Source organism: Dothidotthia symphoricarpi (assembly GCF_010015815.1).
Source record: "Dothidotthia symphoricarpi CBS 119687 unplaced genomic scaffold P153scaffold_17, whole genome shotgun sequence".
Classification (NCBI taxonomy): Eukaryota; Fungi; Ascomycota; class Dothideomycetes; order Pleosporales; family Dothidotthiaceae; genus Dothidotthia; species Dothidotthia symphoricarpi.
Genome location: NW_022985024.1, coordinates 123,830 through 147,195, shown reverse-complemented (window position 1 = coordinate 147,195; position 23,366 = coordinate 123,830). Strand labels below are relative to the sequence as shown.

Sequence of the window (23,366 nt, the reverse complement as noted above, 5' to 3'; positions counted from 1 at the left end):
ATAAATCCACACCCAGCCACAAAAACGCTCACCATGCACATATCCCCATGCATGACCAAACAGCCCAGCCCAGTCCGGGACTAAGCGTCCCGCCCTGTACCATCGCGTTTCTAGGAACTCCCATCCGATCCCAACCGCTGTTCGAGGCTAGGCGCGAGGAAGCTGAGTTTGAGTCTGAGTAAACGCACATTCTACCTCACTACGCCGTAGCTCTCCAGTATCTAGAAAGAAAGATGGACAAGTCTCCATACCATACACAGCCTAGATTAAACCCCCGAAATAAAGCGCCGAACAACAAAGTTTGAGCCCCATCTATCTACCTAGTTGTATCTACATACCTGGGCCGCCTTACACGCGCACCTATTACCAGTACTTACTTCATGCGTGCATACCACCCGCTCCCGGGTAGTAGACCCGGTCACATGACATCAGTGTGGGAGTTTTGTCATGTGAGCGGGATTGTTGGACCGGGAGCCGGTGGTAGGTGTAGCTATGTATGAGAGAGTGTGGAGTGTGGAGTGCGTGGTAGATGAAGACCTCCCTTTCTCCTGTTGTGTTTGGAGGATGTAGAAGGTTGGTTTTTGAAATATTCTCTTTTCCGTGTTGTGTGATGGCTTGTGTGCATGTAAATGGCTTCGTGGGCGGGTTGTTGGGAGTGGAAGAATACTGAGTGTCTGCCTGGGAGAGGGTAGGCGAGTAGTTCAATTTCGGCGTCTGGAAGGCGTGCTTGGGAGAGTAAGTGTATCATAGACGGACGCTTGGTGGCTGGATGTACAACACAGAGGTTTGTTTCTAGAGTTATATTGATTGTGTTAAGAGGTGCTGGGGTGATGTGGGGATTGAGTTACTCGAGGCTTCTCTTGCGGACCATGAACTACTTGCCAAGGTTATACAAGATCACAGTCTGTGTACGATGTGTTGAGAAGAACAATCGAACGTGTTGTAAGCTCCGTTTGTTGTCTATTCCCAATCCAAAAGAGAGTGGGCTCATGTCTATAACGTTTCAACGCCGTACCGCAAATGCTTCCAGATTGCTTCCATATATCTCCAAGATGACAACCTGCACATCCGTCTTAAATACTCGCCAACGCTTTCTTTAAGCTTCAGCAACAGGCACCTTCTCCATACTACTCCTCTGCTGTGTTCCGTTCGTCGCCGTATCCGCCGTGACGCCTCCACCGACACTTGCTGCGTCTCCGCCCCATAGGTAAATCTCACTCTCCCCGATGAGCTTGCCTGCCTTCTGCCATCGCTCCTTCCTCTGTTGTCTCCTTTCGGTGGCCAGCTTGTCGAGCGCGGGCCAGTAAATTGAGTGGTCGTACTTGAAGTCGACCTCACCGCCAGACACTTTCATGAGTTGCGATGTGGGAACGTGGTTGATGAGCGGCTCGTTTGTCTTGATCTTTGATTTCGTGACGGGGTCGACGAAGGGGTATATGAGCTTGAGGAAGGTGGTAACGTACCAGGGCACTGGTTCTAATTAGCACAAGACATGTATATCCATCATGGGACATGACGTACAATGCGTAAGCAAAGCCCTCCCTAGCCTCTCTGGGTAGTGACTCTGCAGGACATCCAAACACTGCTTTGCAATACCCAGTCCTGGCGTCCCGCTCGCGCCCGTATTCCGGAAGTCAATCAACAGCGCAATCGTCTCCTGGCCTGGTGGGTGGATATCGATGGCGCGCTCGAGCGAGTACACCAGATGCTCGACCTGCTTTGGTCCTGGCTTGGTGTTTTGGTTCTGCGGCAACAGATACAGACACGTGCGGCCCTCCTTATCGAAGCCCAAGATGACTTGCTTGCCCGTGGCGTTCTCAGGCGAGACGTAGTCGGAGGTGAAGCCATCGGTGCCGAACTCGCGGCGCCAGGTGAGGGTAGAACGCAGACGAGTGGAAGCTTGCGTCGAGTTCCATTTTGTTGCTCGCAGGTAACGGAGCAGGCATTCGCGGGTGAGCCATATGCGCTCGTCGTCGTTGAGAGGGGTCGATTCCGAGTCCCAGGTGCGAACTTCGGTGAGGAGCTGCTCGTACTTGGCTTGCTGATCGGCGGTGAGGGCTGGGGACGCAGCAGGCTTGCTGCCAGGCACTGGCTCGGGGAAGGGGCCGATCGCAGACATGTTGGTAGATGATGTTGCTCGACTAAGTGAAATTATATAAAAAAGAATAGAGGTGAGGTATGGAAGGGTCTGTTAACCAGAGCACAGCTTGCACAAGACGAGCAACAGCATGGATTTAGTTTTGATGATAAGCCCTGTCCCTGCATGACGATCTGATCTGATCTAACGCGTCCCATCCTAGTGCAAGCACTTTAGCATCAACGCGTCGAGCGCGTCGCCCAGCACGTCTCGCGATCTCGAATTCGCTACACGCTTGACACGCTTGACACGCTTGACACGTTTGACACCCCAACACAATGGACGACGCAACCACCGAGCTGACGGAGCGCTTCGAGCGCTACTGCGACACCAAAGACGATGCACTGCCCTCGGACCTCCTCACAGAATTGCAGTCGATAATGCGCCTGTACTCCATCTCGCCCGAAGAGCTGGATTTCAAATGGCAGGCCTACAGCATGAAAATGGGAGGGGAGGACAACAAGATCGATCTGAAGAGCGCGCGAGACTTCAAGAAGACTATCCAGGACTCACTCGAGCGCGAGAGCAGAGGAAAGGCACAGCAACGGAACGACGTCAAGCGGGGTCAGCCGGCGCCGAGGACAAAGGGCGGCGATGTATATGACATGTGTGTTGTTTGAAGATATCATTGTGCTATCAACTGGCTCACACTGTATAGATTAGAAGGACTCGTGCCAAACACACCGCGTGCCAGTGCTCCAAATGGCGTCAATGGCAGCACCGTCAAGCGCAAGGCAAACTTCGATACACCATCTAGCAAATTCAACAAGGCACACATAATGAGCTCGCCGGGTGGAGCCATGACACCAAAGAGCGAGGCTCCTGGTGCACTGCAAGTTACTCTCTACTCCACTCCCGACCTGCTTCTGACAGCACTACAGCACCTTCGACTTCGCCTCTCGAACCACCGCAAACGAAATCACCGAACAGTTCATGAACGGCGACATCAGCCTTCCAGACCCTCCCTCGGAAAACCCAACAGAACCCCGCGTAAAACTAAAGGCCAACACCGACATGTCCAAATTCTCGTACCGCACCATGGCCATGAAGCTCTCAGAAGCATCCGAAGTGCTCGACGACCGAATCGACGAGTTTCGAGAGCTGATCAAAGAGTCCATGGGCCTGGACGACAGCGCATTCGGAAACCCAGACTACCAGTCGCCGAGCGAAATCATCGCCGTTGGACGCATAGCAAACGACACCAGCGAGGGGAAGCTAAACACCGCCTCACTGGTCCTCGAAGGCTCGCGACGGTACGGCTCAGGACGCCGTGTGCCCCTGAAAGTCGACGAACTGCCATCCTACAACTTCTTCCCCGGCCAAATCGTCGCTTTACGCGGCACAAACGCATCAGGCTCCACCTTCGTCGTCTCCGAGATCCTCCCCCTCCCACTGCTAAACATCCCCGCCACAAAACCAGACGAACTAGACGCAATCAACGCCCGCTACCTCGACACGCCCGAGTCGGACCCCTCGAACCCGCGCCCACTGACCATGCTAATCGCAGCCGGCCCCTACACAACAGACCAAAACCTCGACTTCTCCCCCCTCCACACATTCCTCGACAACGCCGCCGAAAGCCACGCAGACTCCATCATCCTACTAGGCCCCTTCCTCGACGCAGAGCACCCACAGATCCGCACAGGCGACTTCGACACACCGCCCAACGCAGCCCCCGACCAAGCCACACTAACAGACCTCTTCCGCCACCACATCTCCTCCGCCCTAACAGCCTTCGTCGCCCGCCTCCCAACCTGCAACGTCATCCTCGTCCCCAGCCTGCGCGACGCACACCACCACCAAGCCGCCTTCCCGCAGGACAAGTTTATAAAAAAGGAGCTCGGCCTCGGCCCCGCGGGCAAAATGGTCCAATGCGTGACTAACCCCATGACGCTCAGCATGAACGAAATCACCGTCGGCATGTCCAGTATCGATATCCTCGATATGCTGCGTAGGGAGGAATTGTCTGCCGGGAAAGCGCGCGGTATGAACCCCTACGAGCGCTGTGCGCGCAATGTCATCGAGCAGCGCAATTTTTTGCCGCTTTTCCCGCCTACTGCGCGTGAGAAGGTGCTTGCGCCTTCGGTCGTGGAGCAGAAACTGCTTAATGCTGGTGCGAAGAAAGAAGATAATGATGGGGGGGTGGAGGACGACGAAGCGCCCAGTCCGTTCCTCCCCCTCGGCACTATGCTCGATACAAGTTACCTCAAGCTCGGCGAGATGCTGAACGTTAGGCCTGATATTTTGATCACGCCTAGTGCGTTGCAGGGCACTGTTAAGGTGAGTCTATTAAACTCCAACTGTGCATCTCATAGCAACGTGCTAACCAATACCCATATAGGTCGTCGAGTGTGTCCTTGTTGTTAATCCGGGGACACTGACGAAGCGGCGTGGAGCGGGCACGTTTGCGCGTGTGATTATTCAACCAGCGCGTGTTACTGACGAGGAGAGGGAGAGGGGGGTGTCGGTTGGGCATAAGCTGTGGGAGAGGACGAGAGTGGATATTGTGAGGATATAAATGTATATGTATGACAGGGGAGAGATGGGTTTATGTAGTGACAATGAAAAGGGATTGGATTGGGTTGGGTTGAATTGGAATAGCGTAGGGAAAAGAGATCTCGGATAGTCTCGTCCGTTGTTCGAGATCTTGGGTGAATTGAAGATCGGTAATATGTTCACTGTGTCTTGTGTCGATGCAGACGTTTGTGTTCGTGGGATATGGCATGGGGTTGAGTACTCGAGGGCGAGCACCCTGATGGCAGCGTTGATGTGTTCAAATACGCGGGGACATTCTTCGAAACAATCACATCTCAAGAATCCGATCATCCACGCCCCAGGTCTTATCGCTTTCCAGATTCGCCCGTTCCCTCGTTTCATTCAGATCGTTCCTACAACATCAGCAGCGCTTCGTTTCAATCTCCGACAAGCATATCGTTCTATCTGGCAGAACATGGTACGCAGTACGTTGTCGTGAATTCAGGATGGATTTTTGTTATCGTTGCCAGACACCTTCCCTCCGACCATCATCATGATATGAGGAAACAATTCCCATTCCGAAAGAAAGCCATGCAGAACCATCCCGCCCCGACGCTCTCTCCGCCCCAGTCTCATATCGATATTCGCTCGTGGGAGTCGGAGGAGTTGGGTCGTCGGGTAATCATCCGTTGCGCCTCCTCTACTCCAGCCATGGAATTCGTGGGGTATTTAGCGGTGCTACAGATGGTCAGTGTTTGCTCTAGAGTTGTAGAGGTAGGTCCAGCGGTCGAGTGTCGCGACTCTCAGACATCGTGTGTAGGAGGTGAGATCGTACCTTGACGAATCCAATGTCGGCGGCCTTCTCCCTGAAGCACTGACGGCAGATGTTGAGGCCGTACTTGCGGATCAGACCAGCGGGGTGCGTGCAGACACGGCTGTAAGTGTCGCGTTAGCATTTGTCCCTTCACAACCCTGTATCCCATTGTCCATTTCCTCTGCATATCCCCTTCCGCACATCTCCAACCCAGATATTCCAACTCGTGTGTATAATAATGGGTAGAACGTACCACTCGCGGGAGCCCTTGCCGTAGGTCCTAGGACGCGAATACCAGACCGACTCGTGAGACATGTTGTGTGGTTGTGGTTTGGGGGGTTTTGCGGTATCGCTGGCTGTGCTCGGAGTCAGTACTTTTGCTCCTGGAAATTCTCTGCAGAGATTCGGCAGGTGTACTGACAAGATTGGCTGCTCGGAGGCGGGGTTAGTGGTCGTACGTTGGCGCTGTTCGTTCACGATAGAGGTCGGGGTTTGAAAATCGATGGTGTGCGAGGCCGGGTTCCTGACTCTTGGCATTTGATAAGCGAGGGTCTGTGCGCGACAACTTGTCTAGACATGGACATTGACTTCATTTTTTGCTTCTCTATCCGTTCATTCTATTGCTAGGACGATATTTTTGGTGGGCACTAATCGTCACAACTATTCTATACCGTGTTGTTGGTTTAGTTATTTCTTGTGACGAGACCGTCACGTTGGTTCATTTTCACCAAGTCGCATCGGTATCTTTGAAACTCACCTCTTCCTTTGATCACTGCAATACTGTTCTGTCGAGATATGGAAGTTGATGTTGATGCCTAGTGTGTGTTCATCAGCAAACTTAGGCCAAGCCTAACTTTCATTTCTTGACATCTCCTATTTCAGTCGAGACTACCATCTTCTGACTCGAAGTCTCTACATTCCACGAAGTAAATGACAGCGTCTACAACGCAGGTTGACAAGCTCGACTTTGTAGTATTCGCTGGTCTCGCTTTGGTTTACTGTTTCCAACTATCAGAGCTCAAGCCATCTAAAATTACTACTTTAAAATTTCCAAGCGTATTCTCTTCATGCATTTCCCAGTGGAGACGCTTGATCTCGGTAAACCTTTATCTTGTCCTTGTATGCACTCACCCATGTAAAACACACTCGAAACAATCTCCAACCTCATCTTACTCCCTCCAATCCTCAAACCTATACCCCTGCACCCCCTCCAACACCGTAAACCGATGCGTCGAAAACACAATCTTCTCATACAACTCCCTCCCCGCAGCCCTAGCCTTCTTATGCCACGGCCCAAGACCACCTTTATACGCATCTTCACGCGAGTGCCAGAAGCCTTCAATCAGTCAGCATTTCCATCCTCAACACTCCACCCTCAACGCACTCCTGGGCAAACTTACAAGTCGCGAGATTCCTCCTATCACCACCAGACTTTCCAAACCAGTACTTCAGCAACCCCCCACTTTCACACGCTTCGCGATGGCTCTCATAGTCTAGTCTATACAGCCACTCTTGATCCACACCCTCGTTTAGTAGGCTGCGGAACGTGACGACGTAGAAACTCGTCTCTGCCCATTGGCCCACTCCATCTCGTTCTGTGCGGAGAAGCTCGCGTAGAACGTTGAGCACGTCGTCGAAGTTCAACGCTTCGGTGTAGGGCGCGGTTGCGTAGTCTCCCCGCACGGGTTTCAGCGCTGTGAGTGCTTTGGCGAAGAGGAGGGAGGGTGGGGGGAGGGTGGTGAGGTCGAGGTAGTGGCCGGGGTTGTTGTATGGGGAGGATATTAGGTTTGTGGAATACTTTGCGTCTGCAGGTGATGCCGGGGATCTTGGAGAGACTGGGGATGTCTGCGACGAGTCTGCTGGACTGGCTGTGCCTGAGTGGATGGCTGGGAGTTGACCAAAGGCGGCGGCTTCGAAGCGCAATAGGTCGAAGTCTTGCGTTATGAGTGTTGGGTCTAGGACTTCTGTTGAGTTTGGGAGAGGATATTGAGGGATCTCGGTTGTTGATATGTGGATGATGGGTTTTGTGGCTGGGAAGTTATGTGAAATCGACTGGTTGGAGATCCTGGGAGCCATGGCGACCGATTCAGTTCTTTGAGTGTAGTTAAAGTTTAGTCGAGATACAGTCTCTGTCGGTACTATGATGATCCAAAGATCAACCCGGTGTCCTTAGTCACTGCTAGCTCTTTCGCACGTCTTCCTTCGCTTGCCAGGTGGACTTGTTCGACCGATTGAGAACTATCACTATCGAATTGATATTGTCGAGTGAGTTTGTAAGTTGTTTATCGAGGGAGCAGGTACTCATATGTTCCTTTTTGAAGTTGCGGTGACTATGAGTAACATGTTGCGACGAGCACGTCGAATCACGCAATCCGCGAACGCCATTTCGAACTTTCCTCATCAGCACTTCGAATACGATGGACTTGGCCGTCCTCCAAGTTCAATATCGCTATGAATTAAAGGTATACAAGGTTCTGGTTGTTGTGAAAGGTGAGTTGCAAACAGTGTCCTGAAAGACTCAGATGTTTTCTACCTGCGAAAAGCTTCATTTAAAAGACATTTGGGTGATTTCGTGATTAGAAAAGCACCAGCAAATACGAACTAAAGACTGACATGATTCAAGTGACAGGAAAGCCGATGGATAATTTGAAGTTGAGGAAGTGAGTGATGCTTGCGAAGCATACAGAGCCTCATCGTAACAAGCAGCCAGTAGTACAGATAAACTATGCTTTACTCTAGACGCTCTAAATCTTTGAAACATCATCCCGAGCACTTGGAGTAGCTGACAGTCTGTCAGTAACTGATCTGATGTTGTACATCTCCAGATACTCATCTGCATGTTTTGGCCGACTTCACTAGTGCTAGTAAGCAACACCACAAACCAACTCCAAACCACAACCCATCCCTCAATGTTACAGACACCAACTCTGTTGTTCTATGGTGTATCTTGAGATAGCAACATAACACAGGCTTACCATTGCACATCTTGATGCAAGATAAAGACCAACCTTAGACAAAGACTCCCTACCTGGCTTTAGTACAATTCTGGTCATCCATTACATTAGTCGACATTCTACGGATCAAACCTGATGGTTGTCCCGTAAAGCATATGCTTGCGCTCATATCCTGTTGGTGTTTCATCAGTGACAGGCACCTCGGCACCGTATTCCACAATGTTACAGTCGAATGGTTTGTTCTGCAACCTGTTGTCTCCAGGTGGCAGCGGCAGGTCGGATCCTTTGTTCCTCAGTTCGGTTTTGAGCTCGAACACGTTGCCCCAAAGGATGAACATGATCTCTTCAAGCCGCTCCAACACATTCGGGGTTTTCTTGAGACTAGTGAACTGTTAATAGTGTCTTGTCGTTGGCAATCAAAATACATACTCTACAGCATTCAGCTTGGTAAGATACTGCCCTGAATCGTTCCCTACGACAACACGCAACTTCTCAGACACCGTATTGGGAGGTGGTTTTGCATCTTCAAGAAGGAGTACGAAACTCCATTCCCAACGTTCTTTGCTCGGAGTTTGTGCCTTTGCCTTTTCGTTCCATGTAGGATCCCTCGTGCTACGTGCGAAGAGTTCCAGTCTGGGTGGAAAGAAGTCGACTACTCTAACGCGGGCTCGATGCTTACAATTGACGAACGGAAGAGCAAACTCGGTGTTCCTGCTTGGTGTTTGTACCTGAAGAGAGGGATTGTAAATGATTTCAGAGATTGTAGACAACTGAATGTCGGGGTCTCGCGCCACGACTATGCACGTTAATTTGATAGTGCAACGCAATGGAAAGGGATACTAACCATTGCCGTTGATAATGTTGCGCGCGGCGTCCCATACTTCATATTTCTTCTGCAGCTCTTTCTGCTCTGTTTCCTTCTGCAAGCGTTGTTTCTCCCTCTTCTTCGTTTTCTTCTCCACAAATTCCTTCGCAGATGGCTTCTGGGGTACACTCTGTAGAACCTCCAAGGCCGACTTACCAGTCCGTTGCTTCTCGTAAGCCTCTCTCCGTTTAATGATCTCATTGATGTCCATTGAATTGGTCAACTTGCGTATATCAACTTGGTCTGGGTTGATTTTGTCATCATGCATGACACCTTCAAGCCTGTTGGCAGGCGACATCTTCGTACGCATGTTCTTGAGAAAGATGTAGTCCCCATTTGAAAGGTTGTCTCGCGCCCAATTGGCATTGCTGCCATAAAGTATGACATCAAGAGTGAGTGTTCCATAAGGCCCGGACCAGTTCTTGTATGTGACAAGGAATGATTCTTCTTCGTCAGGATCTGCGTAGAGATGGAGATCTCTGTTGGAGGTGTAATCCGTCACCTTCAATTCGACGGTACCGTGGTTCGTGTAATATATGTTCACCAGCTGAGCTCGAACGTCGTAGAACAAACTGAAAGTAAGGTCTTTGATCAAAGAGAGCTTGTTTGATGCCGTAGCTTTGAAAGGCTTTGATGCCGCAAACTGCCTTACTTCTGACAAAGCACCAGATGCTGCATGCTTGGTATGGATAACAGCCATCTGCTCTTGAGTAGTGAAATCAGGGGTACCGAAAGTGGCTTCATGAGGAAGACGCTGATTTCCGAGTTGATACGCTTGGCTGAGTTCTGGCACGGGAATCTTGCTGGCGGGAAAGACCAGAACGCCTGAATTCTGTCGTTTATCACTGACGCAGTCAAGTCGGCCATGCCAGTCATTCAGCTTGAACTTCCTCAAGATGACAACGTCATTGACACCAGAGATCTTGGGAAATGTGGTAGGCGAGGGTCTGAAAAGACGGCAATTGATACTCGCGCCTGAGAATGTCCCAACGGTGCCAGAAGTGAAGTCATCCTGGATGGTGAAATCAAGAAACCAGTCAGACCCTCTGGTCTGTCGAGGTTCGTTCAGACTGACTATGATTCCGAGCAGGCTGACTACATCACCTGATTTCCCCCTGTTGGTGTCCTTGATGGACGTGAAGCCAGGCGGCAGCGGCATCGAATCGAGAACTGTCTAGAAGAGGTTAGCGCAGCGTACACCAAACTGATCACAAAGAGCCCTTCTGGCTGCATCCGGAGTTTCATAGACTGACAGTCGTTTGCAGCTTGACAATTCTTACACACTGCAGGGATTGGCAGACAATATGAGGCACATGAAGCGCCCGTCGAGAGATTGTTTGGGGTGGTTGCTTGGGAACGACGCGCTTGCTAGCACGCAGAGCCAAGGCACTTGTCGTTTAGCGCCCTTTTTCACCCTCCTTGCCCCACGGCCAGGAAAGATTCCACTGCAAACAAACACTGCTTCACCACTCCTTCGCCTTACCCCTACCACACTCACCCACAGTCGCCCCAACCATGGCGGACAAGTACATTCCCGAGCATCGACGCACAACCTTCAAGGCCAAGAGCGCCTTCAAGCCTGACGAGCTGCGCCGCCGTCGTGAGGAGCAACAGGTAGAGATTCGCCGGGCAAAGCGAGAGGAGAACCTCGCCAAGCGTCGTGGCATCTCCGGCAGAGACCAACCGGGCGCGTCGCTGGGTGCCGCTCCCGACAGTGACGATGAGGGCGGCAACGTTGAGGGCCAGGTCAGTATACCCCACCATGGCATGCCCGCCCCGGGACCAGGGGTCTTTGAGTAGACGAGGCTGACACACGACACCAGCTCAGCGAAGAGCTCCCCCAGATGGTCAAGGGCGTCTTCTCGGAGCAGATCGACGAGCAGATCCAGGCGACGACCAAGTTCCGCAAGCTGCTCAGCAAGGAGCGCAACCCCCCCATTGAGCGCGTTATCGAGACGGGCGTCGTGAGCCGCTTCGTCGAGTTCCTCCGCTCCCCGCACACACTGGTGCAGTTCGAGGCCGCATGGGCCCTCACCAACATCGCGTCGGGCTCGGCCCAGCAGACACAGGTCGTCATCGAGGCGGGCGCCGTGCCCATCTTTGTCGAGCTGCTCAGCAGCCACGAGCCAGACGTCCGGGAGCAGGCTGTCTGGGCTCTGGGTAACATTGCCGGTGACAGCCCCGCATGCCGTGACTTTGTCCTGCAGGCCGGTGCCCTGCGCCCGCTGCTTGCCCTCCTGGGCGACAGCCGTAAGCTAAGCATGCTGAGGAATGCCACCTGGACCTTGAGCAACTTCTGCCGTGGAAAGACACCCCAGCCAGACTGGCAGACGGTAAGTACCCGCAAGCAACACGAGCCTATACCAATGCTGACGTAAATAGATCCAACCTGCGCTCCCCGTCCTTTCTAAGCTCGTGTACTCTCTCGACGATGAAGTCCTCATCGACGCCTGCTGGGCCATCTCTTACCTCTCCGATGGCTCCAACGACAAGATCCAGGCTGTCATTGAGGCAGGCATTCCTCGTCGTCTTGTAGAGCTGTTGATGCACGCGTCCACCTCTGTCCAGACCCCTGCCCTGCGCTCCGTCGGAAACATCGTTACGGGTGATGACGTTCAGACCCAAGTCATCATCAACTGCGGCGCGCTGCCAGCTCTGCTGTCTCTGCTGAGCTCCACTAAGGATGGGATTCGCAAGGAGGCCTGCTGGACTATTAGCAACGTCACCGCCGGCAACTCTACCCAGATCCAGGCCGTTGTTGACGCCAACATCATCCCGCCTCTCATTCACCTCCTCCAGAACGGCGACTTCAAGACAAGGAAAGAAGCCTGCTGGGCCATCTCCAACGCCACCTCCGGTGGTCTGCAGAAGCCGGCCCAGATCCGCTACCTCGTCCAGAGTGGCTGCATCAAGCCTCTTTGCGATTTGCTTGCATGCCCTGATAACAAGATCATCCAGGTCGCTCTCGATGGTCTCGAGAACATCCTCAAGGTGGGTGACATGGACAAGGAGCAGCAGGAAGGTACTGGCGGCGACTCAATCAACCGCTACGCACTCTTCATTGAAGAGGTTGGCGGTATGGAGAAGATCCACGAGTGCCAGAACAACGCCAACGAGGAGATTTACATGAAGGCGTACAACATCATTGAGAAGTACTTCTCCGATGAGGAGAATGAGGCGGAGAACATGAACGAGGCCGGTCCCCAGGTCAACCAGGAGGGTCACTTCGGCTTCGGCGCTGAGAACACCCAACAACAGCAACAACAGAACTTCAACTTCGCCAACGGTGGTGACTCCATGGACATGTAAGCGTTGCATTTCAGTAAGCCAGTTTTTAAAAGTCGCACCATGTTCTGCACACCGTGCAGTAGTTGTCCCCATCACCCATGCGCGCCTTCAGTTTTTGGTCGGCCGCATCCGGTACTCTCCAAATCGAATTGGAGATGATGAAAGCCCACGACTTTCCACATGATACTTGGAAATGCCACGACTACCTCGCGCGGCGAAGGATTACACTTCCTTCGCAATCCCCCCCATCCTTCTCTGGGCGCCTCCGTCCGGATCGCCCTTTTCGCCATGATCATCTACGAAACATCAACGATACACCGTCTTGTAACCCCTTAGCTGTCTCTTATCCGCATCATATCCCTGGCGTTGTGTGTTTGTGGTTGTCGAACCAGAATGGGTTGGGTCGAACTGGGAGGTCTGGGTCATGGTTATATGAGAGCAATGCCTTTCGACTCATTCGTATCAGCCAGATAGCTGAATATATTGCCGAGCAGATCGGCCTCATGATATCTTTCCACTGTTTTCAATGCTTCTATGATGAATGGGGTTGTGTACAGTTTGCTGATAACGTGCTCGTGACGACTCATACGTCATGGCTTGACCGGGCTTAGCACTTAGCACCCCGCGGCTGCAGCTCCACCGCCAACGCGTGGGGGCATCTGTATCTTAGCTCTCGGCTTCTGATCGCGTATCGTGTGCGATTGACGATATGTTTGTGCAAACATTGTGGCCTCAAATTCACTCCAGGTTCCTCTTGCAATATGGCTGCACCTCAGTAACCTTTGCACCATGTCCGGTCCCGATGGCGCAATCACAACACGTACACCGCCCTGAACAATTTGCCAACACATTGTTATCGTTCACATACTGCATTCTTTAAGTATTGCAGGCCTTCGGTTACCTTTCCTTGATACTGCAATTAACACAGAACTTCGGAAGAGATTCCACGCACGCCTACTATGTGCAGATTTATGGTCAGTACGCTGAAAGAACTGCAGGAGTCACACAGCTCACAGACATAGGTCTACAAAGGGAAAGACGAGATACTACTCTCGGAACTTATCCTGAACCCTTCGCATTCCATTCTCACACAGTCGTTTGATTCTCGTCTCCGCCTGGTAACGTCACCACCAGCTCGATGATAGCAAACAGTTGAACACGCGACTCACAGCCCACAGGATCGTCGTCGACCGCACAACGGTGATGGCTTCGGAATCGGCTACTACACGTCTCCTTGTCTCGGCCCCGAACCCTGCGTCTTCACCTCCACGATTCCCGCCTGGAACTGCATAAACCTGTCGCGGATAGCCTCCAAGACAACGTCGTCCCTCATTTTCGCCCACGTCCGCGCCACAACCGAAGGCAATCTGTCGGATTCAAATTGCCATCCCTTTTCGTATAAGAGCCTGATGTTCATGCACAATGGCGGTATTGGCTGTTTCAAGGGCATCAAGCGACGGCTTGCGCTCAGCTTGAATGAGCAGTGGTTCACGCTTGTCCAGGGGAGTACGGATTCCGAATGGGCCTTTGCGCTATTCTTGGATTGTTTGGATAAGGCAGGGATATCCCCGGATTCTGAGCCTGGAAAGGGCGGTTTTGGGCATACAGTGTTGAGGAAGGCAATGTTGAAGACTATTGAGCGCATCAACGAGTTCATCAGAGATTTCGTGGGTGAAGATGGTATGGGGAGTGAAGATAGCAGGAGTCTGCTCAACTTTGCGGTTACGGATGGAGAAAGTGTGGTATGCACGAGGTATGTGAGTAGCAAGACGGATGAAGCGGCCAGTTTGTTCTTCTCGAGTGGCACAAGCTGGAAGGAGTTGAAGGGGGAGCAGAAGGATGCCGATTCAGAAGACAGAAGGGATTATGTCATGGAGCGGAGAGACAAGGGATCTGATATCGTCCTCGTCGCCAGCGAGCCACTCACTTTCGAGCGAGGTATGTTATTTCCTCAATCTCCCAACACCTCACCACTTTCTTCGTATTTTGTACTCCATCTTGCATTTTAATATAAGCTGCTAACCCGCTAAACAGACAACTGGGTAACAGTCCCCACGAATAGCACCCTCACGATCTCCAAACAAACAGTCATGATCCACCCCATCATCGACGCTTTCTACTCCACAAACCCCGCACACGAGCGCTCTGCGGGCTTTGCGCAAGCCAAAGGCCAAACTGTCACGGGACCGGATAAACGCGTGCTGACGCAGGGTAAGACGTCGGAGGATGGCGGCTCAGGAAGAGCGAGTCCGTTGAGGGGTTCGGAGGTTGTCACGGGTGCCATACGGCGGCTGAGGATGGAGTGAGAAAGTTTGTGGAGAGGGTAGGGAATGGGATGTGTTTGTGAGTGATGATGCTTCAGTTGCGTGGGTACTGGAACGACGTGGGTTGGTTCTTCTTGTCGTTTGAATACCCTTTCGAGAGTCTGTATCGCGTGTCGTTTCTAGATTATCCTCAATCCTGGGCTCTCTCAGGGTTACATTCGATTCCGAGTTCACCTCTCCTCGCTCCACTCCCCCCTTCTGCTTGGCGAACCTACCCCGCCATTGAGCAGTGTAGCACATTGGCTCATGTTCATGCATAAAAACATATCAGAACATATCAGAACAAGGCTGTCGGGTTGGTTCTGCGAATGACGTAAGTTTTTCTCCCCACATGCTTTCACCTCGCCCTCTCAAGCCTGATCTCAGCCTGCTGCCTGCGACTTGTCACTTATTACCCAAAACCAACCGTGAGTGCTTCTTCTTCTGTTCTTTAGCCAGACCAAAATCATCATGGTACTCTGTCGCTTCTTTGAGCAGGGACGCTGCGCCAAAGGCGACACCTGCAGCTTTGAACATCTTCGGCCCTCGTCCAATGCTTCTACCCCACCATTTGTGGCGTCCCGAACAGTGAATACCAATAATGTCTCACTGAACAGAAAGCGAAAACCATGTGCGTTCTTCCAGAAAGGTTCCTGTAAAAACGGGGTGGCGTGTAGCTACGAGCATGACCTGAACGCGACCTCCATACCTACGCCACCGGCGTCGACTGGTGGCCCTGGAACTACTGAAGCCGGACCTCGAGGCAAAGAGAAGCGGGTGCCATGTAGCTTCTTTCGAAAAGGCGCTTGTAAGAACGGCGTTGCATGCAAGTATAATCACACATTGGTGGACAGCTCTTCTACTCCACAATCGGCGCCGACGGACCTAAAGTCAAAGATTCCGTGTACGTTCTACCTAAGAGGTTTGTGTTTCAAAGGAAACGATTGCCCCTTCAATCATAGCTCACGGGATGCTGGGTTAAAGAACTTCACCGAAGTTGTCGCTGTAGCCCAAGAGATTAATCCTGAACAGCCTCGAGATAAGATTGTTGATACACACGCTCATGACAGGAGTCATCCTCATGAACAGCATTCACTCTCGAGAACCGTAGTAGGAGCTACAATCACCTTCGCGGAAGGCGCTGCGGTCGCCAAGGTTTCACTACCATCCGACTTTTCGATCCTGGCTGTGACAGGTTTACCACGACACGCTACCCTAGATGACATACGTAAAATGCTCGTCAGCTCAGGAGTCAGCCGGCACGTAGAATCGATTGTGGTAAAGCTCGACTCGCAGACAGCAAAGCAATCAGCTCAAGTCAAGGTAGCTGACGGGGGTGTTGCAAGTAGGAACGCCTTCGAGTCTGGTACTGACTCCTGGATAAACGACTACGGTGCCAAAATCAACACTGTTCAGATTGGCGAATCTGAGTCGGGTACTAATCGCCTACATCTCTCCGGGGTCACTTGTACGTGGCACAATCCTTCTCTGTCAGCTCATCTAGAGTATGGCAACATGGGCCAAGCCAAACAGTCACTGTCGAAACTCGAAAAGAAAGACGTGGAATTCCGAGGACGCCGACCTACCTTTGTACTTTCATCAGACTCCCGTGGGATCAAAGTTGGCAATCTCGATGTCCATACCAGTGTCAATGATTTAAAACAGTACTTCAAATACGGGCCGTCGGAGATCAGATTGGGTCAGAAATCCCACTCCAAGTCTTCGAAAGACCTCCGGCATCACGTGGGAGCGTCTTTAGAAAAATGTGGTCACGTCCTCGAGTGGTCAGTTACAGTCCAACCTGGTGGATCCAAAGTCAAAGCCTATGCAAAGTTTTCAAGTCCCGATGAGGCCGTTCAAGCTGTGAAGCAACTCAACGGTTCCGCGGTCGAACCTGAATCAAACGATAAATTGCATGTTCAACAGACCGTCTCCGTCAAGCTACCAGTCTCGCAACGCGTGCTGAAGGTCATCACGACCCAACTCTATGCGCTGGCCGACACAGCACGGAGTGCTCAATATGTTGCTATCAAGGCTTACGATAATCCGCTCAAGGCGTACACGCAAATTCGTGTATCTGGCTCTGACAAAGCGTCAGTCGCTCACGTCAAGATACAGGTTGAGAAGTTGTTGGCGGGCACTATCGCTACCAGCGGTGGACAGCCTTTGACCCATGCGTACTTTTTCCAAGGCTCATTCACGCCATTTCTCGATCAAGTTATGACTTTGCATGGAGTCGTCATTGTTCGTGATCGACGGAAAATGCTCCTGCGACTCTATGGAGAGGAGGTGAACATTCATGCTGCACAGGAAGCACTGTTAGCGAAAATCGAAGAGACCAACAGTCAGACCAGAAACATCTTGCTTGACTCAAACTCATTAGCTACCGCTGTGAAAGGGGGGTTCCGACTGATTGTCGCTGCTGTCGGTAAAGACAGGGTGAAGCTGGACGTTACATCGAATCCAAAGCAGATAATACTTACCGGTACAGACAGGGAAGAAGCTAAGATCCAGGAGATCCTGAAGTCCTATCGGCCAGATATACCTGAGTCTATCGCCGACATGTCCATTGACGGGGAGGCCGTGCCACTGTGTGCAGTGTGTTGGACTCCAGCGGAAGACGCTTTCAAAACAGCCTGCGGCCACACGTACTGCAGCTCCTGCATCATCGCACAAGCAGCGTCCACATCAACCTTCCCTCTCTGCTGCTTAGGTAAATCCGGAACATGCAGTACTCCCCTCACTCTGCAAGACCTACGCACCGTGCTACCCGCGACCGATTACGAAGCACTCCTCGAATCCTCCGTGGCTAGATACATCCGCTCCCACCCATCTGCCTTCCAGTACTGCTCCACCCCCGACTGCGACCGCTTCTACCGCATCTCCGCGCCAGAACATCCAGTCGCTTATAACTGCGACTACTGCCTCACGTCCACCTGTACGGCCTGTCACGGCGCGGCTCACCCTGGACAGACATGCGAAGAGGCTAGTAGTGCTCGAGACGGTGCGGACGAGTTCTCGGAATGGAAGAAGCAGAATGATGCGCGGGACTGTCCTTCTTGTGGCACGCCTATTCAGAAGAGCGCGGGGTGCAATCATATGGAGTGTCGGTCTTGTCGGGCTCATATTTGTTGGCGGTGCATGCGGACGTTTGGGTGTGGGCCGGATGTGTATGCTCATATGAATAGAGACCATGCGGGGGATTGGGGACTGTGATGGGGGTTGTGGGACTGTTATTGGAGGGGGTAAGGGGGTTTGTATTTGCCTTGAGGTAAGTCGTACTCTGGATGGATGACATTGTGTGGTGAAAATAGGGCGGACGTTAGGAGATGAATGGCGAGGGAATGGAGGAGGAAGAACTTTGTAGAGCGTCATGGCGGTACATACTAGGAAAGTCCTTTCTCCATCAAAACAATACAAGTCGGAGACAAAGACTATATGTAATATCAATCGACGATGCATATAGTTTCCTGCAGGACAGCCGATATAGCGAGTCTTTGCCCTATCTTCAGACCAAAGTCACCTCTTCCACCCTGCACTCTCCCAGCAGATTCAGGACAGATTGAACCCGCCCGTGCTCCGGAGGTATATCGCAAACATCAACCGTCCACACGCCTATCCGCCTCCAAGTCTGCTCCTCTAGACCCGGCACCAGCAACAGGCCCGCTGAGTACGTTGCCCTGTGATCCAAGTACTCAAACTCCATGATGAGCGCTAAGCGGACGTCACCCAATAGTTCTTTTTTTCGTTGCAGTGGATGGCTGTCATAGCAACAGTCGATCTGCGCGCTACTATCCCCGCCGTAGAGCGCCTCGATCCGTGTCGGTAGACAAGACTCGAAGTCCAGCGCATAGCTAGTTCTCACCGTCAACGCGTTGAGAGTCAAGCGCAAGCCGGCGAAATTGTAGAAAGCGGGTTGGGGCACGTGGTTCTTGGGGTGGGACGGGAATTTGAACGAGACGGCTTCAGCCCAGAAAACGCGTCTGACATACGACTTTCTGAAGAGGTGGACGTCTGGAGCGGAGGTGAAGTCGAATAAGTCACGAGGGTACAGTGAGGCGCGGAACCATGACCAGCTGGGAGCGTCCAGTGAGCCTGGTTCTCGGGGTTTTTGGGCGTGGTCGTGCGGATGGCTCCATAGCAGGCAAGGCTGGATGTACTCGAGCCAGGTGCCGGCGAGATACGTCAGTCCGGTCATGTTGTGTATTGCCCGGGCGATGCCCGCGAATGCCATGATGCGATCTTTCGCCACAGTCAAGTTTCTCTCTCGATACTCGAGAACGAGATTCGCCCAGATGGTTCCAACTTCCAGCACATCTTTGGCAGACGCGCCGAGTGCTGGTACGGATCTGATACTCAACATTTGCGTATAGAGTTTTGGTTTGGTGACTGCTTTCCAGCTCCATTCCCACGTATGTTTTCTATGGGGTTGTTCCAGCGTCTTGAGCGAACCCATCAGCTCGTCGCAGAAGACCTCTGAGCACTCCCACATCAGGTTCTCTTGCCCGTAGAGAAGAGTGCGCGGGCACAAAAGATGTTCCTGGAACGTCCACGCTCGAGAGAACAAGGGCCAATCATGGCGCCGTATCGCAGACCGTGAGTTCAACCGGGAAATCCAGATTCCCTTGCTATCACGTGTAGGATCACGAACTACGCACGCGTTCCATCTCCGGGGATCCTTCCGTAGTACCATGCCATTGTTACCGGGTGGGAACAAGAAGGCTATGCTGCAAACCGCGTTCCCGTATGTCGTTGCCATCTTGCTGGCTTCTTGCTCCCAGTCCGATGACGAGTCTTGTATAATACACAGACTATCGATCCACAGGTATCGAAATCCCAAAGCACGCGTGATTCTCACAGCCTCCTTGAATATGACAGACATCTCCTGGAGAGGGACCTCGAGCTGGAACTCTTTTAGTCTTGAAGTGACTAGTTGCAGCTGTTGCGTTGGGTTTGGCCCCCACATGTGACTGAGAGTGAGGTATTGTATACTGTCGTTGCCAGCTACATCACACTTTAGCGAGATTCGATCTCGTTCCAGGTCGAGGAGCCTCGCGGGCAGCTGGCCAGCGTTTGTAGAGTCCTGTTGGACTTTTCGGCACTTGTCGTGGTCTGACAAGCATGAATTGATCCAGGCGCTGACCTGGGCCATATTGTCGCAAGCACGGCTGGGTACATGGGACGAGGTGAGGTGTCTCGAAAACCCATCCCCCGTTGGAATTGCTGGACGATCAGTTTCTTGACGTTGAGGATGACTTGCATAACTTCACTCACAACCAAAATATCTAAAGAGTAGATGTGTAACCTCGTAGCGAGTGGGAGGGTCATCCCACTTGAACTTTGCTTCTTCAGGACTGCATACTATATCGGCGTGTCCATCCCATTCGTTTTTGATCAGCCATGTCGACAAACTAATCAAATTGTCTGGGTTTGAATGCAAATCGGCGTGCCCGTCCTTGGGGCTCAAACCATCTAGCATCATGATACAAAAGTGACAATTCTGATCGTTGGCAAGTAGATGACTGACAGTAGTGATACGATATGATCTGTTCTCTCCGGATTTATAGTCTACTCCTGGGTTAATTGTGAGGCTGAATATTTCACACGTTGCAAAGAAGGCTCGACAATTATCGCACAGCGTATGGAGGGCGACTGGACATGTCGTAGAGTTCAGCTCCGTATCTTGGGCGTGTTCGTGTTCTGGCTGTAAAGACATTGCAATACGAAAGAGTTATGGGTCTGAGCAAATGATAGAAGATGGTTCAGGAAAGGATCGAGACGAAGAGATGCAGTGTGGTCTGCAGCCTGCAGCTTCCCTACATGGTCTCGACGAATAGGCGAAGACGTATGACATGATATTTTGTCTGGCTCGACACTGCAAGTTGAGCTGAAAGCCTTGAACACAAAACCTACAATGACCACCATGTCTGTGTCGTTGATGTGAATGGGAGAATGCAGAGAGGCAGGAATGGTTCACTTCCGCTGAACGCTCCGCAGCCACACCCCTGCAGGCGTAGAAAAAGAGTCTTGGCACAGGGTCCAGTCCAGCAAAGGAACACGAAGCAGGTGCAACCAGGGGACAAGCCTCTTCAACGACTTTGTTTTCTGCTCGATCTGGTTTTGTTGTACGTTGCTTCTCCTAAAGTAGGAAGTGGTTCCCGCGCTGTGTAACAATCTAAACTGACTCTGGCATGCAGACCAGCTCAATGCACACGTCCTGAACCCAGGACTCTCTCTCCCCTTTCCCCTAGTGGCATGTCCAGCGGCATTGAAGTCCCCGGCCAACGACGTCCCGGCATTTGGTCCTACTTTAGTTTCGCGGGCACACGGCGACGACCGCTCTCCGTCTCCCTGCCACGCACCTTCGACCCCCATCGCGATCCTCACGACAAGACAGACCGACGCCGGTCAAACAACTCGAACGGCTTCATGAGTGACTTCAAGACCTCCGCGAACATGAACCAGGGGCAGCGGGTGCGCTACCTGAAGACGGGCGGCATCATCGCCTTCATTGTGCTCGTCTTATATTTCGTTGCGCCCCGGAGTGGCCTGTCGACGGCTGTAGACACATCAGGCGGCAACACAGCAGCGGGCGGCGTCGCGGCAAAATGCGTCAAATCCTTCTCCAAGGACAAGCCGCTGATCCAGTACGCGCTCATGATCGACGCCGGCAGCACAGGCTCCCGCATCCACGTCTACAAGTTCAACAACTGCGGCCCTAGCCCTGAGCTCGAGAGCGAGATCTTCGAGCAGACGCCCAAGAAAGATGGTGGCTCAGGCCTGTCGTCGTACGGCGCTGATGCCGAGGGCGCCGCCAAGAGTCTGGATGTCCTCCTCGATGTGGCGGTGAAGAACGTACCCCCGGAGTACCAAGCATGCACGCCCATTGCCGTCAAGGCCACGGCTGGTCTGCGCAAGCTCGGCGAGGAGAAGAGCAGCAACACCCTCGCTGCTGTCCGTAACCGTTTGGAGAACGCCTACCCGTTCCCTCTCGTCTCTGAAGAGAGAAATGGTGTCGAAGTCATGCCCGGTGAGATGGAGGGCGTCTACGCCTGGATCACAATCAACTACCTACTGGGCAAGGTTGGAGGACCCGACAAGAACCCCACAGCCGCCGTTCTCGACCTCGGCGGCGGCTCCACGCAAATCGTCTTCGAGCCTACCTTCCCTGACAGCCCCCGCGGCGGTCTGCCCACCGAACTCGCAGAAGGCGACCACAAGTACAAGCTGGAATTTGGCAGCCACGTCTTCAAGCTATACCAGCACTCGTACCTGGGCTACGGGCTAATGGAAGCGCGCAACAACCTCCACAGCACCATCCTCGACTCCCTGTACACACAAAACAAAGACTCAGGCAGCAAAGCATACCTCGACAGCCCCATCGTAAACCCCTGCATCGCGCCCGGCATGAGCCGCGAAGTCAACGTAGCCATGCCAGCCGACCACCCCCTCGGCGCAACCGTAAAAGTAAACATGACAGGCCCCCTCACAGCCGCCCCCACGCAGTGCCGCGGCTGGGCAGAGAAAACCCTGCACAAAGACGACGAGTGCAAAATCGCCCCCTGCGCTTTCCGCGGCGTCCACCAGCCCCCCTTCGAGCAGACATTCGCCTCCGAGGCCGTCTACCTGCTCAGCTACTTCTACGACCGCACACAGGACCTCGGTATGCCTGAGTCGTTCACCCTGCGCGAGCTGGGCGACTTGGCGCAGAAAGTCTGCCAGGGCGAGAAGGGCTGGGATGTGTTTCAGGGCGTGCCTAATGCTATGGATGAGCTAAGGGGACGGCCCGAGTGGTGTCTTGACCTGAACTTTCAGCTTGCCCTGCTGCATACTGGGTATGGCATGCCGCTTGATCGCGAGGTTAAGATCGCGAAACAGGTCAAGGGGAATGAGCTGGGTTGGTGTCTGGGTGCTAGGTTAGTCCCCCCTTTTCCCATATATGATGGTGTGTGTGTGTGCTAATGATGAAATAGTTTGCCCCTCCTCGAGGCCAACTCGGGCTGGCAGTGCAAGATCAAGGAGATTCACTAGTCGCGGTCTCCCTTGCTCTATTGAATCTGCCCCGTCGCGAGGCGGGAGTAGTCATGTTATCGAATAGATCTTTTTTGGATGTCGGCATGTTGGCGTTTTTGGGACTGTTGGACCCCGGTTGTTTTGTTTTGTTTTGTGGGAGGTGTACGACGCATGTGGTATGGTAGACTTTGTGCTTCGTATTCGCTGGGTATTGGGCGGACGGGAGATGGTGCAGTCAGGCAATTAGTATCATGCTAGAAAGACTGAAATCCAAATGCTACACATTCAACAAACAGAGACTGATGGGATATCAAACAAAGCGGAGAATATATACAAAAAACGCGCAACGCAACGAAACCCACTCAACAACATCATCATCTCACCGCACCTTCCCATACCCCTTACTAAGAATCCGATCAACATCAACATCCACATCCCCCCTCTCCACATCCGCCCCCACCCCACCACCAGCAGCACCCCTCTGTTGCAAAATCTCCACAATCTCCCCCTCACGCCT

The 23,366-nt window shown here is 52.6% G+C and overlaps 10 protein-coding genes across 10 annotated transcripts; 5 read left to right on the top strand and 5 right to left on the bottom strand.

Moving 5' to 3' along the window:
- Positions 1-1,096: 1,096 nt before the first annotated feature.
- Positions 1,097-2,119, bottom strand: P153DRAFT_297856 (CRAL/TRIO domain-containing protein; the record flags this gene model as incomplete). The annotated part of the gene is made up of 2 exons (XM_033664181.1): positions 1,097-1,470; positions 1,522-2,119. 2 exons carry the CDS (start codon positions 2,117-2,119, stop codon positions 1,097-1,099), a joined length of 972 nt encoding a protein of 323 aa, XP_033520759.1.
- A 210-nt stretch (positions 2,120-2,329) lies between these two features.
- Positions 2,330-4,805, top strand: P153DRAFT_322132 (DNA polymerase alpha 70 kDa subunit). The gene is made up of 4 exons (XM_033665167.1): positions 2,330-2,744; positions 2,796-2,969; positions 3,019-4,417; positions 4,479-4,805. The coding sequence occupies exons 1-4, from the start codon at positions 2,416-2,418 to the stop codon at positions 4,653-4,655; spliced, it is 2,079 nt and encodes a 692-aa protein (XP_033520758.1). The 5' UTR covers positions 2,330-2,415; the 3' UTR covers positions 4,656-4,805.
- A 53-nt stretch (positions 4,806-4,858) lies between these two features.
- On the bottom strand, positions 4,859-5,782 carry P153DRAFT_369082 (ribosomal protein S14). The gene is made up of 3 exons (XM_033668679.1): positions 5,680-5,782; positions 5,448-5,547; positions 4,859-5,350 (listed from the first exon to the last, which is right to left on the bottom strand). The coding sequence occupies exons 1-3, from the start codon at positions 5,739-5,741 to the stop codon at positions 5,342-5,344; spliced, it is 171 nt and encodes a 56-aa protein (XP_033520757.1). The 5' UTR covers positions 5,742-5,782; the 3' UTR covers positions 4,859-5,341.
- A 630-nt stretch (positions 5,783-6,412) lies between these two features.
- P153DRAFT_369081 (uncharacterized protein) lies at positions 6,413-7,709 on the bottom strand. Its single transcript, XM_033668678.1, has 2 exons — positions 6,827-7,709; positions 6,413-6,762 (listed from the first exon to the last, which is right to left on the bottom strand). The coding sequence occupies exons 1-2, from the start codon at positions 7,500-7,502 to the stop codon at positions 6,596-6,598; spliced, it is 843 nt and encodes a 280-aa protein (XP_033520756.1). The 5' UTR covers positions 7,503-7,709; the 3' UTR covers positions 6,413-6,595.
- A 663-nt stretch (positions 7,710-8,372) lies between these two features.
- P153DRAFT_76106 (uncharacterized protein) lies at positions 8,373-10,611 on the bottom strand. The gene is made up of 4 exons (XM_033673390.1): positions 10,499-10,611; positions 9,225-10,419; positions 8,810-9,176; positions 8,373-8,761 (listed from the first exon to the last, which is right to left on the bottom strand). Exons 2-4 carry the CDS (start codon positions 10,402-10,404, stop codon positions 8,500-8,502), a joined length of 1,809 nt encoding a protein of 602 aa, XP_033520755.1. The 5' UTR covers positions 10,405-10,419; positions 10,499-10,611; the 3' UTR covers positions 8,373-8,499.
- On the top strand, positions 10,520-12,984 carry P153DRAFT_322122 (ARM repeat-containing protein). The gene is made up of 3 exons (XM_033665166.1): positions 10,520-10,991; positions 11,069-11,578; positions 11,628-12,984. Exons 1-3 carry the CDS (start codon positions 10,761-10,763, stop codon positions 12,552-12,554), a joined length of 1,668 nt encoding a protein of 555 aa, XP_033520754.1. The 5' UTR covers positions 10,520-10,760; the 3' UTR covers positions 12,555-12,984.
- Positions 12,985-13,185: 201 nt separating this feature from the next.
- On the top strand, positions 13,186-15,112 carry P153DRAFT_369079 (N-terminal nucleophile aminohydrolase). Its single transcript, XM_033668677.1, has 4 exons — positions 13,186-13,507; positions 13,556-13,651; positions 13,712-14,471; positions 14,568-15,112. The coding sequence occupies exons 1-4, from the start codon at positions 13,493-13,495 to the stop codon at positions 14,837-14,839; spliced, it is 1,143 nt and encodes a 380-aa protein (XP_033520753.1). The 5' UTR covers positions 13,186-13,492; the 3' UTR covers positions 14,840-15,112.
- Positions 15,113-15,307: 195 nt separating this feature from the next.
- P153DRAFT_297969 (uncharacterized protein) lies at positions 15,308-18,052 on the top strand (the record flags this gene model as incomplete). The annotated part of the gene is made up of 2 exons (XM_033664197.1): positions 15,308-15,409; positions 15,611-18,052. The coding sequence occupies 2 exons, from the start codon at positions 15,308-15,310 to the stop codon at positions 18,050-18,052; spliced, it is 2,544 nt and encodes an 847-aa protein (XP_033520752.1).
- A 292-nt stretch (positions 18,053-18,344) lies between these two features.
- On the bottom strand, positions 18,345-20,315 carry P153DRAFT_359371 (HET-domain-containing protein; the record flags this gene model as incomplete). The annotated part of the gene is made up of 2 exons (XM_033666863.1): positions 18,345-20,059; positions 20,111-20,315. 2 exons carry the CDS (start codon positions 20,313-20,315, stop codon positions 18,345-18,347), a joined length of 1,920 nt encoding a protein of 639 aa, XP_033520751.1.
- Positions 20,316-20,918: 603 nt separating this feature from the next.
- On the top strand, positions 20,919-23,165 carry P153DRAFT_345978 (guanosine-diphosphatase). The gene is made up of 3 exons (XM_033666106.1): positions 20,919-20,961; positions 21,034-22,752; positions 22,810-23,165. The coding sequence occupies exons 2-3, from the start codon at positions 21,092-21,094 to the stop codon at positions 22,865-22,867; spliced, it is 1,719 nt and encodes a 572-aa protein (XP_033520750.1). The 5' UTR covers positions 20,919-20,961; positions 21,034-21,091; the 3' UTR covers positions 22,868-23,165.
- Positions 23,166-23,366: the final 201 nt, after the last annotated feature.

Excerpts from the sequence above, each read along its gene's own strand:
- P153DRAFT_322132 (XM_033665167.1), top strand. The coding sequence starts at position 2,416 with ATGGACGACGCAACCACCGAGCTGACGGAGCGCTTCGAGCGCTACTGC. Across the intron at positions 2,745-2,795 it reads GGCGGCGATGTATATGACAT|ATTAGAAGGACTCGTGCCAA; the intron begins GTGTGTTGTTTG and ends CACACTGTATAG. Across the intron at positions 2,970-3,018 it reads AGCGAGGCTCCTGGTGCACT|CACCTTCGACTTCGCCTCTC; the intron begins GCAAGTTACTCT and ends ACAGCACTACAG.
- P153DRAFT_369082 (XM_033668679.1), bottom strand. The coding sequence starts at position 5,741 with ATGTCTCACGAGTCGGTCTGGTATTCGCGTCCTAGGACCTACGGCAAG. Across the intron at positions 5,548-5,679 it reads GGCAAGGGCTCCCGCGAGTG|CCGTGTCTGCACGCACCCCG; the intron begins GTACGTTCTACC and ends CGACACTTACAG.
- P153DRAFT_369081 (XM_033668678.1), bottom strand. The coding sequence starts at position 7,502 with ATGGCTCCCAGGATCTCCAACCAGTCGATTTCACATAACTTCCCAGCC. Across the intron at positions 6,763-6,826 it reads TAGGAGGAATCTCGCGACTT|GCTTCTGGCACTCGCGTGAA; the intron begins GTAAGTTTGCCC and ends GACTGATTGAAG.
- P153DRAFT_76106 (XM_033673390.1), bottom strand. The coding sequence starts at position 10,404 with ATGCCGCTGCCGCCTGGCTTCACGTCCATCAAGGACACCAACAGGGGG. Across the intron at positions 9,177-9,224 it reads CAACATTATCAACGGCAATG|TCGTGGCGCGAGACCCCGAC; the intron begins GTTAGTATCCCT and ends TAACGTGCATAG. Across the intron at positions 8,762-8,809 it reads ACCAAGCTGAATGCTGTAGA|TCTCAAGAAAACCCCGAATG; the intron begins GTATGTATTTTG and ends ACAGTTCACTAG.
- P153DRAFT_322122 (XM_033665166.1), top strand. The coding sequence starts at position 10,761 with ATGGCGGACAAGTACATTCCCGAGCATCGACGCACAACCTTCAAGGCC. Across the intron at positions 10,992-11,068 it reads GCGGCAACGTTGAGGGCCAG|CTCAGCGAAGAGCTCCCCCA; the intron begins GTCAGTATACCC and ends ACACGACACCAG. Across the intron at positions 11,579-11,627 it reads CCCAGCCAGACTGGCAGACG|ATCCAACCTGCGCTCCCCGT; the intron begins GTAAGTACCCGC and ends TGACGTAAATAG.
- P153DRAFT_369079 (XM_033668677.1), top strand. Across the intron at positions 13,652-13,711 it reads TTGATTCTCGTCTCCGCCTG|GATCGTCGTCGACCGCACAA; the intron begins GTAACGTCACCA and ends CACAGCCCACAG. Across the intron at positions 14,472-14,567 it reads GCCACTCACTTTCGAGCGAG|ACAACTGGGTAACAGTCCCC; the intron begins GTATGTTATTTC and ends CCCGCTAAACAG.
- P153DRAFT_345978 (XM_033666106.1), top strand. The coding sequence starts at position 21,092 with ATGTCCAGCGGCATTGAAGTCCCCGGCCAACGACGTCCCGGCATTTGG. Across the intron at positions 22,753-22,809 it reads GGTTGGTGTCTGGGTGCTAG|TTTGCCCCTCCTCGAGGCCA; the intron begins GTTAGTCCCCCC and ends ATGATGAAATAG.